Source organism: Natrix helvetica (genome assembly GCF_964273705.1).
Source record: "Natrix helvetica genome assembly, chromosome: Z".
Classification (NCBI taxonomy): domain Eukaryota; kingdom Metazoa; phylum Chordata; class Lepidosauria; order Squamata; family Natricidae; genus Natrix; species Natrix helvetica.
The window spans coordinates 47,824,992-47,837,862 of NC_138554.1; the positions used below are offsets into that span (position 1 = coordinate 47,824,992).

Genomic DNA, 12,871 nt, shown 5'->3' on the forward strand with positions numbered 1-12,871 from the left:
TGAAGTTTCCTCTGTAATACTCCAACCATAAGTCAACTGCCCAATGGTTGGAGCAGTGTTTATTTGGAATAAAGTTAGAAGCAGATTTCTAATGACTTTGGATTTTTCTGGCTAGTGCTTGTGACTAGTTTATCTTTTCAATGCCTGTTCATTTTATTGATGTTTGATTATTTTGGTGGTGAGGTATCACTGATCATTATTACTTTGTTTCAGACCTCACTGATGATGACTATTATTAATTTGGCTCAAAATTTTGTGGGCAGCAACAACCTGAACTTACTTCAACCCATTGGTCAGTTTGGAACCAGGCTGCATGGTGGGAAAGACGCTGCAAGCCCTAGATATATCTTTACAATGCTCAGGTTGGTAGAAGAAGGTTGCTTTTCTTAGTTTTGACTTAGACATAGCATACAGTAAGTCCTCAATTTACAACAATTCATTTAATAACTATTCAAACTTACAATAACACTTTAAAAAGTGACTTATGGCTGTAACCTAACTCTATTGCAGCAGCACAACACAGCAGCCATCAGTTGACCACGTTCACGAGCAGCTGCCCAGCAACCTCCCTCTCCAGCTGGGCAGAGCCCCAGTCACTGACCTAGTTGTATCCTGAAGACGCCAAGCTGTGGGAGGGGAACCGGCAAACAACCCTGCTGTTGTTTAGTTAGCAACATGGTTGTTAACTGAATCTGGCTTCCCCATTTATTTTGCTTGTCAGAAAGTTGATCACATGGCTGATGGACCCAGTCTGTCATAAATATGAGTCAGTTGCCAAGCATCTGAATTCGCCCCTGAGGCTGTCCGCGTCATCCAGTATCCGCACTGAGCTCCTTCGGGAGGCCGCTCGCAGGATAACAGCCGCCCGACAACCTCCTCCCCCCCCCCTCCAGCCGGACAGAGCACCACTCAGTGACCTAGCAGTATACCCAAAGCACCAAGCCGCGTAAGCGCCTGTCCCCAACTCCCACGCGGCTTGGCGACTTTGGGATAACGCAAGGTTGGTGAGTGGTGCTCGGCCTGGTGGGGGGGTTGTCCAAGCAGCTTATTTTCGGGGGAGGGCTTATATTTTTGCCCACCCCAAAAATCTGACATGGCCTTATTTTCAGGACATGTCATATTTTCAGGGAAACACAGTAGATTTCCTTTGTTTATTAATTTAAATGCAGTAAACTTTCCATTTAACAAACCATAATCTAAAAGCTTCGTATTTTAGATAATAACAATTTTTGCCTCAAACAAATCAAGCTGAACAAAATTTACTGTTTTCACTGATTCCCCTCAAAATGAGAATTCTTTCCTTAACAATTAGATGGGTTTTCTCAAATTCAGATGTGTTTTTGGACTAAAAAAATACCCATTCACCATTTGACAACTACTTTTCACCCCAATACTCAATTAAATCAAGGATTTAATACACACAAAATTCCATTTTAAAGAGATTTAGCAAGATTTCCTTCTCTGTCAGTAAAAGAGAAGTCAAAAGAAAAGCTTAACTTTTCTTCTTTAAGTTAAAAATCAACGTATTCATGCATTGTGTCTCTGGTAGTGAAGCAACTCCTCTGTATTTGGGTTGGCTTTCAAGAGACAGAATTTTCCTGATATTGGGTTCTCCCCAACCCCCTTTCTCTTGTGGCTTTAAAATGGGAAGTAGAAATTACTGAAAGTTATTGCCATTCCTTCACTTCCTTGCCATCCTCCGGCTATTTCTTTTCTTCCTTGTTTCTCTTCAGCTGCAAAAAAGACCCCATGATCCTACCCAAACTTATTTCTAGAAATATTTAACACAATTTTAATTTAAGCTACTTTTTTTTTTCCTAGTCCTTTGGCACGATTAGCTTTCCCAGAAGTGGATAACAATGTGCTGAAATTTCTGTACGATGATAACCAACGAGTTGAACCTGAATGGTATATTCCAATCCTTCCTATGGTGCTGATCAATGGTGCTGAAGGCATTGGGACTGGCTGGTCATGTAAAGTTCCTAACTATGACATTCGAGAAGTGGTTAACAACATTCGACGTATGCTTGATGGAGATGAGCCATTAACAATGGTAATAAAAATGCATTAATAATTAAATAAAAATGATCCGGTAATTTTAGAGAAGAGAAAAAAATCACAGTTGTGTGGATGAAGACACGATTAGATTTTCTTCAAAGACTTCAGAGCCATACCATTTAAATTATTCTTAAAATTGCCTAGATTACATACTTTATGAAATAAGGTTTAAAATGACACTTCCTTTAAAAGAGTGATATGAAGTCAATAAATATTATCTCTATACTGGAGATTTTTGTATTGCTTTTCATAAAACTATTTACAACCTTTTCTCTACAACCTCTCTTACTCTTATTTTCAGAAGCTTTCATTGAAATTATCTTAATTTGGATTCTGATTATATTATGCAAATAAGACACATATTCAGTCTGGTTTATTTTAATTCAGCTTCTACTATTTTTAGATTCCTAGTTACAAGAACTTCAAGGGGACAATAGATGAACTAGGGCAAAACCATTTCCTTATCAATGGAGAAGTATCAGTTCTTAATTCAACTACCATTGAAATTTCAGAGCTTCCTGTTCGGACATGGACACAGGTAAGGCATGCTCTATTTTTGTATTATGCTCTCGGAACCATAATAACAATACCTTTTTGTACTCCCCAATCAAAGGAAAGTATACAATCATTATGTTGTTTCTTCCCATCTCTCAAGACTTACAAAGAACAGGTTCTGGAGCCTATGCTAAATGGCACAGAGAAGACTCCATCACTCATAATGGACTATAAAGAGTACCACACAGACACCACTGTCAAATTCATCATAACAATGAGTGAACAGAAACTAGTGGAGGCTGAGACTATTGGTCTACATAAAGTCTTCAAATTACAAGCTCCTCTTTCTTGTAGCAATATGGTAAGTAAAAAAATTCAGAAAGCTTCTATTTTTGTAGCAAGATAGACATATCTAGAGAGTCTGTCTGACTGTCTCTCTTATATGCACATGCATACATATACAAGCCATATATAGCTTTTAAACAAATAAATTATAGAACAAAGGATGATGCTCTCTGGAAGCCATCTCCATTCATTCAGGTAAGACGCAGAGTCTCAGAATAGAATCTTTTTTGTCACAAAGTTTCTACAAAAAAATGTTCAAGTCATTAGTTTTTAACTGAAATCTTAGAGTTCAAATTCTCAGTTGAGACTGGAGAAACTATGCCTGCCTATTCCTCTACTTTAGATATTTATGTGATATCTACTACATTGGGAAACCAAGTGATTTTTTCCCCCAAAATTCTGAAAGGTTTTTCGCCCTTGACACTTTGAGAGACTTGCATTTCACTATAAGTAAGGATCTGTTTTAGAAACCAGGTGTGTATAGTTCCTTAAAAGTATCAAAATACCATAGTGAGAAATGGAGGTGAGTAGGGGTACACCGTGTAATGTTCTACACGGAATCATTAAAGGAATTGTATCCAGCTTTTAAATACTTGATCACAGCCCTACCATCTATAGATCTGTGGTACCTTACTCTTTGTTCCAGGTACTTTTCGACCATGTTGGCTGCCTTAAAAAATATGAGACTGCAGAGGATATTCTAGATGAATTCTATCAAGTCAGACTGCGTTATTACTGTTTAAGAAAAGAGTGGCTCACTGGCATGCTGGGTGCAGAATCTGCAAAACTAAACAATCAAGCTCGCTTCATCCTTGAAAAAATAGAAGGCAAAATAGTGATAGGTATGCACCGTTAGGATTTTGTTACAAGCTATTAAAGGTAGTAGAACAAGTATTACAGAAATAGTTCCTAGTTCCCCTTTCTCAGTCAGAATGGGCAGAATAAAAACCAACATCTAGCAAAGAATTATTTTCCCTAACAGGCATCTTGCCTCTAAGCTTACTTTTCTAGAAATAAAAACTTAAATAGTTTACACAATAAAATTTAAACTGAATGTATAACTTGAAGTTAATATATACTTAAATATATATGGGTGTTTACTTTCCTGCTTTCCATTAAGAGTAATGGCTTTTGTATTTGTGGCATGCAATGTGACATATTCTTAGCATTGTGCAAAATCTGACACTTTATTTTGGCTGCTGGCTCAACTGAGTTTGTTCTTGGTGGTCTTCCCCTCTAGAGAATAAGCCCAAGAAAGAATTAATAAAGGTTCTCATTGAAAGGGGTTATGATTCTGATCCAGTAAAGACATGGAAAGAGTCTCAACAGAAGGTATGTTTCTCAATCTAAGAAAAGTACTGTGGGAAAGGGATGGATTATCTCCTGATCCCCTTGAAAGGACAAGTACTAAGTAACAGATATTATGCTAACCCCTGGCCACATCTCTCTTCTGCCATAGCAGGGCAGTGATGAAAATGCAGAAGAAGATACTGATAAAGAAAATGAATCTACCCCAGTCGGTGGGCCAGATTTTAACTATCTTCTGAACATGCCCCTCTGGTACCTAACAAAAGAAAAAAAGGATGAACTGTGCAAGCAGCGGGATAATAAAGTAGGTGGATGAGTTGTAAAAAAATATTTGTGGTGCAGTAGCATTGAAAGGTTAGATACGGACTTAACTGTTTCTTGCTTGATTTATTAGGAAACAGAGCTGGAAAACGTGAAACAGAAGAATCCTACTGACTTATGGAGAGAAGATCTAGCTGCTTTTATTGAGGAACTTGATGTGGGTAAACTTGGATTTTGGGGCCAGAAACAATCCATTTCCCGTTTAAGTGAAATATTCCTTATCAATAGTTCTATGTCTTCATTTGGGTAGGGTGCTGGCATTTAAAAAGAGTGACTGAAATGTTGAGACTACTCGTATATTTTAAAGTAAGCCTACAGGGCAAGCAAAGCTCAGATGCACACATAGCACTGAAATTCCAGTGACCTGAGCTCTATTAATGAATGCAGAAATTTCTATCCATTTCAGATTTGGGTATAGAATTCCTTTCTTCCATTTGTGTAGAACTGCAAAGCGAAGCTAAAGCAGAAATGCCCTCAATAAGGTGAAATTTAACACAAATCCAAACATTGCAAGCTATTAGTTTTTGTTTTTATCATCCATACTTTAGGTTATAGAAGCAAAAGAAAAACAGGATGAGATGTTAGGAATCAAAGGCAAATCCAACAAAGGGAAAGGAGGGAAAGCAAAAGTAAAAACCCTGCAGCTTCAGGAAATCCTGCCTTCTCCCCAAGGGAGGAGAGTTATCCCCCGAATAACTGAACAGATGAAATTGGAGGCAGAGAAGAAATTAAAAAGAAAAATCAAGGTAAATAGCCTTTGGACGGAGTTTATGTGCTCAGTTTTCTTTTCTTGCTTCATAACTTTCTTTCACCTATCCCCAGTAATAATAAACTCTCCTTCTCATTGGCTGATCTGTAGAGTGAAAAAATTGAGCTTGATGAGAATCAAGATTTCCCAGGGACCAGCAAGGAACCAAAGAATCTTAAACAAAGATTGATCAAGAAACTGAAAATGGAGCCAGGTAAAAAAAATTTTTTTAGCAGGAATCAATTTTTCCTGTGGGTTTATATTTTCTATGAGATGTGTTATAAGATGTCTAACAAACCTGCTAAATTTCAGATGCCAAGAAACAGTTGAAACTGCCATTCAAGCCAATTAAAAAAGCAATGACAGTAAATCCCTGGAATGACTCAGAATATGGAAATGAAGGTTCTGCTGACTCTGAGGTTGATTCTTATTTTCAACACCAAGTAGCAGGTAAATTTTCAAAGAATTTAAAATTAGCTTGGAATCTTAACTTGAATGGTACCTTTCCCAAGTATTGGAACCTTTGTGAAAAAAGATTTATTATTATTATTATTATTATTATTATTATTATTATTATTATTATTATTATTATTATTATTATTATTAAATCATTCCAATCCATAGTTCCTAGTAAGGTTGTACAAAATTGTTGCATGCAGAAAATAAACTGCCAGGTTTCTAGGTGTCCTATACTTGAATTGAAACACAGCTGTTTTGAACCATGCACAAAAGAGCTATTTGTAGTCCAGATAAAAGTAGGGTGGAAAGAGAGAATGGGACAAAGCCAAAGGCAACAGCAACTAAATAGATAAAGGGAATGCTGCCAGCTCAGCAAGGGAATAAATTGATCTGGAAAGTGGAGTGGAGAGCGGTCTAGGCATATCAGCTTTGTTCTTTGTTCATCCTGCCCAGATTTTATTTTAATTCTTTCAAACCATAGATGCTTAAACAGTTCAATAAAATTTCCACAATGCAATTGTTTACGCTGCGATTGGAACAAAACACTTTCCTCATTTGCTATATTCCCCAGTTGTTTAAGAATATACAGGTAGTTCAACTTTCGACCACAATTCAGGCCAAACTTTATCTTGCTAAGCAAAAAAAAAAAATCGTTTTTTATACCCCATTTTATAACTTTCCTTGCTCATTATGTTAAGTGGTTGTTAAGTGAATCTGGCTCTGCTTGATTTTGCTTGTTAGAAGGTCACAAAAGCTGATCCTACTATCCGGGGACACTAATTATCATAAATATGAACCAGTTGCAAAGCATCTGAACTTTAATCACATAATCGTTGTAAGGGTGAAAACTGACCATGTCACTTTTTTCAGTGCTGTTGTAACTGAATGGTCACTAAATGGACTGTAGTAAGTTGGGGACTACCTGTACTGTCACTTAGCCTGCCTCCCTCCCACATTTTTGGGTTGCATCTGATATTTATTTATTTATTTATTTGCTATTATATTTGGCAAAAGCAACATGTATGCAGGATTCTAATTCAGACATGGATGAAAGTGCTTTGACTGAGGATTATGTGAGCGCAATAGTAAAACCAAAGGCTGTTTCTAGGTAAGTTTCAGATGTGATTCTCCTATTTTGACTGTTTCTTTAAAAAATATTTGCCTGGATAACAGACAGCATTTTAAGGTTAATCAGGTTGAGAAAATAGTTTTTGCAAAGATTTGTTATATTTCATGGGGTAGGTTTCTTATGTCGAAACGCTGACAAGACCAGAAATAATTAGTTCTTTTAAAAAAAAGTCAATAAAACTGCCTTACGTACAAGGTCAGGTTATTTGCTCTTTTTGACCTGTACAATCTATGCCAGACTTAGGCATTTAAGGCCCCCAGGCCACATTTGCACTTGATTGGGCCTTTCTCATCCATGTAAGGTCAGTCAAAAATTAAAAAGGGCTTTTCTGTCAGAAATACCTACAAGGGAGACGTTACAACAGGTGAGCCCAACAGGCAGGCTCCTCTTGTACTTCAGAAGACAGTTAGATACCTATTTGGGCTACTAGATGACCAATCTTTCCTAAGGTTGCCAGAGGCCCTGTAGATCAGTCCCACCAGAGGTCCAGTAGACCCTCCTATGCCATGCGCACAATACTGTTGCAAGGCTTTTATTTTGAGGGCAACTGCTGTTTTTTTTTCAATTTATATATGTGCACGCATGCATGTCTACACATCTTCACAGTCCTGTTGCTCCACAACAGTCCATTTCTCATGTGGCCACTTGGGAAAATTAATTGCCCATCCCAGATATATGCAGACAGGCAATTGTTTTCCAGGATGTTAGACAGTTATCCAAAGTCAGAAGGATCTATGGAATTAGACCCTGGAATCATCTGCATGCAGAATAGATGCACCATAACATAGACGGGCCTTTCCAGTTCCCACATTTTGCTGATGAAGAGCTCCACAAACTTTAGGTCCATACATCTCATCAGCTGGTCAGACAAAAGTGACCTGGTGTTGCTATTGTAAGCATATTCAAACCTTGTTGTATTATCCTGATTTTTCTGCTAGATGAATGACAGCATTATATGTTGTTCAAATGTTCTATGAAAAATATTGCTTTTAGTTTTAACCATAATATTACAAGAAGTTGCTTATGTTTTATACTTCCAACCCTCACCTCACCCCCCCCCCCCCCCCCACAATAATGTAAGAGGTTCACAACTTTTTTCAGGTGTTTGCTTTCACTGCAGTGGTGAAAGATTTTAAAAAGAAAATAATTTTAAAATGGAGTAAATCTTAACATTTGAGCAAACCAATCCCAAAATTAATTGCACTCTCTTGGTAAAGTTTTAATTTTTTCCAGTTAGGAATGTCTATGCCCATGTATTGCTGGCCTTGTTGCAAAGAAAAAGCATAATTTAATACAGAATTTGTGTCTTAGGAAAACAAAGGAAAAGGAAGTTGAATCCAAACCAACAGAAGTACAGAGCAGTTTGGGTGAGTATATCATTCACTTGTATCATAATCTCTGTTTAATCTATAAAAGCCAGAATTCATTCTCCACCTACCTACTCCATTGCCATTTTTAACACAAGGTTAGTACCATAGCCCTAGGTATTATGTCACACAACTGAGTCTGTAATATGTCTGCAGTGTATAAGGTAAAGGTTCCCCTTGTACATATATGCTAGTTGTTCCCTATTCTGGGGGTGGTTCTCAACTCTGTTTCAAAGCCAAAGAGCCAGCGCTGTCTGAAGACTTCTCCATGGTCATGTGGCTGGCATAATTAAACACCAAAGGCGCACGGAATGCCACCTTCCCACCAAGTTGGTCCCTATTTTTTCTACTTGTATTTTCACATGCTTTTGAACTGCTAGGTTGGCAAAAGCTGGGACAAGTAACAGGAGCACACTTCATTACGCTGCGCTAGGGATTTGAACAGCTCAGCTGCTGACCTTTCTGATCGAAAGGCATGTATGTGTGTAACATTTTATTTAAAACTTTTGATTACAATAATAAAAGCTAATACAAACTGAACTTTAAAATAGTACAGAATAAAAAGTGCAAGAAAAAGAAGTAAATAAAGTGTAATAAAGGAAAAGAAAAATATCCAAGTCTATAGAGCCTGCGTCCTGAGTATATTCTTGTACTGCAGTCAGAGGAGGCGTGGTCAACAATTACGCAACTCAGTCTCTAGGCTAATGGACAAAGTTAACCCATGCTTGGATTCCCCTCGCAGCGCACATAGAAGGACCGTTCAGATAAGTCAACGGTCGTTTTCAGCTGGAAAGCTGACAGCCCAGGTTTGAGACCTGAGCAGCATGTGATGGGATGAACTCTGTTATTCACCCCAGTTTCTTCCCATCTAGCAGTTACAAAACGTGCAAATGCAAGTAGATAAATTGGTACCACTTTAGTGGAAAAGTAACAGTGTACAATGCACCTTGGTTTATAGTCATGTTAGCCACATGGTCGTGGGACCACACTGTTTCCCTAGGCCAGTGGTGGGCAACCTTTTTTTTCAACTGAGCCAAATCTCGCCAAAACCACGACTGAAATTTATTTTGAGAGCCACATTTTTAAAACCGAAAATACATAGGATGGTACACTGTTTTTAGTTTCAATAAACTCTGGCATTTGAAGCACGCAAGTTTTAAAGCTGTCAAGTTACAAGATCCTTGCATCCCTAACCCTTTAGGAAATAAACCCCAAGGGGTCTTCAAACCTGACAGCTTTAAGACTTGTGGACTTCAACTCCCAGAATTCTGAGAATTGAAGTCCACCAAGGGCATCAATCATATTAGCCCAGGGATCTGCAAAATTGGCTCTTAAGACTGGTGGACTTCAACTCCCAGAATTCTGAGAATTGAAGTCCACCAGTCTTAAAACAGCCAACTTTGCAGACCTCTGTGTTAGCCCAAAGCCTGGCGCTGGGCGGGCCTTGCTCCCCCATTGGTGGAGCCCCAAGAAGCAAGGAGGGAGAAAAAGAAACGGAGGCTAAGGAGCTTCCCCCCCGCCCCCTCCCAGCAAAAATCTAACCGGGGAGCCGGGTGGGCAGTAGCAAATTAGCCGATCACGCCGCGTGGGCAGTAGCAAATTAACCGATCACGCAGCGTGATCGGCCAATTTGCTACTGCCTGCCCGGCTCCCCGGTTAGATTTTTGCTGGGAGGGGGCGGGGGGGGGAAGCTCCTTAGCCTCCGTTTCTTTTTCTGCCTCCTCGCTTCTCGTCCCCGCCCGACTTCAGGATCCTCCCTAATCATTGTGGGTCAAAAAGAAAAAAGGGAAAGGGGCGCTTGTTTTGAAGTGCCCGAGAGGAGGGAGGGGAGCGGGCGCCCGGCACACAGAAGAGCCGCATTAAAGTGTGTAAAGAGCCACGTGTGGCTCGCGAGCCGCGGCTTGCCGACCACTGCCCTAGGCTAAGAAAAGGAGATGAGCACTGCCTCCTAGAGTCAGACACAACTGGACAGAGGAAACCTTTACCTTTATACTTCTTTAACTTTTAAGACCCTTAATTTTTGGATCATTCAAATATTGTAGGATTAAATGTCTCTATAATTATTTTTTATCCCATGATACAGACTTCTTCAAGGGTTTAACAAGTCTCTTATACATCTAATAAATCATTTTCCAGGTCACTCTTGGTTTGTCATTTGTTTACATCCTACCTGCTCCTCTATATCAGTTTGATAGTCAAGAAACAATCTCTTGTTGATAAATACACCAGAGAGTTTTCTCTTTCAATTAGACCTTAACTCTTGAGACTGAGGATCACAGAGGAGTCTTATTTTTGTTGATACTTTTCTAATAGAAGGGAAATAATGTGTAAAATATAATGTATGAGAGTAGCACCGTGGAGATATTATGCAGATCAAATAACATCCTTGAATAAGTATTCTCAGCTGCCAATGGAGAGAATTCCCCAGTAATTCTTTCCTGTTACTGAATTAAATATTTGTTAAATATGTATAAAATAAATTTGTGGGATATGTTCCCTATGTTACAATTGTATATGTAATATGATTACATTCACCCCCAAGCTACTGGTAGAAGAGCATATGCAATAACAAAGCCTCCAATAAGTTTTATAAGGCATGTAAGACAAATAGCACATCTCATCAGGTCTTTTGGATCCAAGGGAGGAATAGGCTGCACAGTTTACACATGGGAGGGAAGGTCCCCGCCCTGTGCTCATTTGTCAGAAGCCATATTCCCATTTCCATGGACAAGCTTGCACTCCTGTTATTCTTGGGAAAGATGTATCCTTAAGCACTTGGTGTAATTCAGTGAAAAGACCACCAACTGAAATATGCAGAGTTGTGCACAAAGGAAGATTGGAACCTGCAAACAATTATCCTCTACCATACTTTCTTAGACAGGAATTAGGTTTTTTTTTAAAAAAAATCCTGTCTAGTTGAACAACTAGGAAGTACAACTTAATTATTTTCCTTGATTAGGAATTAAGCATTTCCAAAGCTGTTATCAGTATTTCTTGGTAGAAAAAAACTAAAGATATGGTGCTGACAAAGATTATTTTCTCTTCCTTTAGACAACCAGCCTCCTGTTCAGGAACCTTTCACTAAGAAAAAGGCAAAAACAAAACACAGCAAGGCTAAGGATCCAGGTTCCAATTTAGATGATATCCCCCAAAAGCTTACCAAAATGAAGAAAGCTGCTAAAAGAAGGATGTCTTCATCTTTCAGTAGTGAAGACTCTGATTCTGACTTTGGCCAAAGCCTTAAAAAAAGAATGGCACTTAAGGTTTGCTTGTTCATATTTTCATCACTATCTCTGATCTTTTAATATAATTTTAAAAGATGCCCTAGGTTAAATCTACTTCGATGGACCACAAACTTTATTTGGCATGCTTAGGATAAATATATGTATTTTTCAGGCAGTTCAACAAAAAAAATGTGGATTAATTGAAGCAAATAACTTGCCTGAGTTTCTTATGCTGAGTAGAAGCTTTCTATGCTGCAACAAACCTAACTTGTCATTTGGGAAAAGTAACGTCACAATATGCTAATTCATCTTTCCCTAGATTAGATGCTTATTGCATAAACTAGAAATCTTACCCTCTCCTTAAGGCCTTTGTAAAGCAAGGACAAAGAGCCAAGGACTATTGCAGAGCTTTTTAATCTTGATATAAAGCTCCAATTTGTCCTGTCTGCCCATCACAGCAACTATGAAAATGAAAAGGAGATGCTTCCACCAAATTAGAGCAGAATTATTTCAGCTTTTTGAAAAATAGCTTGGTGTTCAGCATTCCCCCAAAGTTGCTGCCTTTCTGTTTAGTAACAGGATGTTATATCACAATGGATTTTTATCTCCTGGTGCTCAAGAAAGCACAAACTGTGATGATGAGCAAGATATAGCGTGTTGAGTCATTAGCATCATTATTTCTGTTAAGTCCCCTTATCCTGAATATTATCACCCCATTTCTTTTCCTAGAATATTATAATGATTGTTGTGGCATCCATTATGTAGAAGATTGCAGCGCTATGCATGGAACTGTCCTAAGAGTTCTTTATTGTTCTTTATTCTTGCTTTGTAGAAATCCAAGGATGTGGATGAATCCTTTGTCCTTGATCTAAGCTCTGATGAGGAAAATCCTGGTCAGCCCAAACCCTGTGAAAAATCACTTCGCACTAAGAAGCTAGTTCAGTATCTGGAGCAGTCAGATGATGAGTCCTTCTAATCTAACGACAAAATATATTTGCATTTCTTTTTATTGTAGTTAAAAATTAGCTTTTTAGTAAACAGAAATTGATTCCAAATACTTTTCTTTTAACTATGATGGTCTAAAATGTTATTGTAGATTTTCTAATGCTGTAAATATTTTTCTGTGCTTTTTATAATTATAGCAGTTGTTTCTATTCTTTAAGATCATAAGTAATAAAAAGTGGTATTTTACAATATTTCATGTCTTTCTTTCAATAGTAAAATGTATATGCTTTATTCTCTGGACTCAAAGACAGCATTCAGATATTAGAACATCTGATCTCAAAGTTCTCTATGGATTGTTCTATCCAGATTGCCATTTTAAAATTCCTTGCATGCACTTTGGAAACAAAAATGCCAGGCAGCATTTATGAAAATAATTATCATTTAAATTACTGTAAAGCAGGATGGTGAGAGC

At 38.1% G+C, this 12,871-nt stretch overlaps 1 protein-coding gene across 2 annotated transcripts in view; it reads left to right on the plus strand.

The window, feature by feature from the left end:
* Window positions 1–12,650, plus strand: part of TOP2A (DNA topoisomerase II alpha) — a 48,059-nt gene extending 35,409 nt beyond the window's left edge. The window contains exons 20-34 of one of the 2 annotated variants that reach the window (XM_081932101.1): window positions 214–362; window positions 1,822–2,053; window positions 2,462–2,596; window positions 2,714–2,914; window positions 3,545–3,740; window positions 4,139–4,230; window positions 4,358–4,510; window positions 4,601–4,684; window positions 5,076–5,273; window positions 5,387–5,489; window positions 5,588–5,725; window positions 6,749–6,842; window positions 8,175–8,230; window positions 11,282–11,493; window positions 12,287–12,650. In XM_081932101.1, the coding sequence (XP_081788227.1) occupies window positions 214–362; window positions 1,822–2,053; window positions 2,462–2,596; window positions 2,714–2,914; window positions 3,545–3,740; window positions 4,139–4,230; window positions 4,358–4,510; window positions 4,601–4,684; window positions 5,076–5,273; window positions 5,387–5,489; window positions 5,588–5,725; window positions 6,749–6,842; window positions 8,175–8,230; window positions 11,282–11,493; window positions 12,287–12,430 (2,187 nt within the window). In that variant the 3' untranslated portion in view covers window positions 12,431–12,650. The remainder of the gene's footprint in view (window positions 1–213; window positions 363–1,821; window positions 2,054–2,461; window positions 2,597–2,713; window positions 2,915–3,544; window positions 3,741–4,138; window positions 4,231–4,357; window positions 4,511–4,600; window positions 4,685–5,075; window positions 5,274–5,386; window positions 5,490–5,587; window positions 5,726–6,748; window positions 6,843–8,174; window positions 8,231–11,281; window positions 11,494–12,286) is intronic. The other variant, XM_081932102.1, reaches the window with a different exon arrangement.
* Window positions 12,651–12,871: the final 221 nt, after the last annotated feature.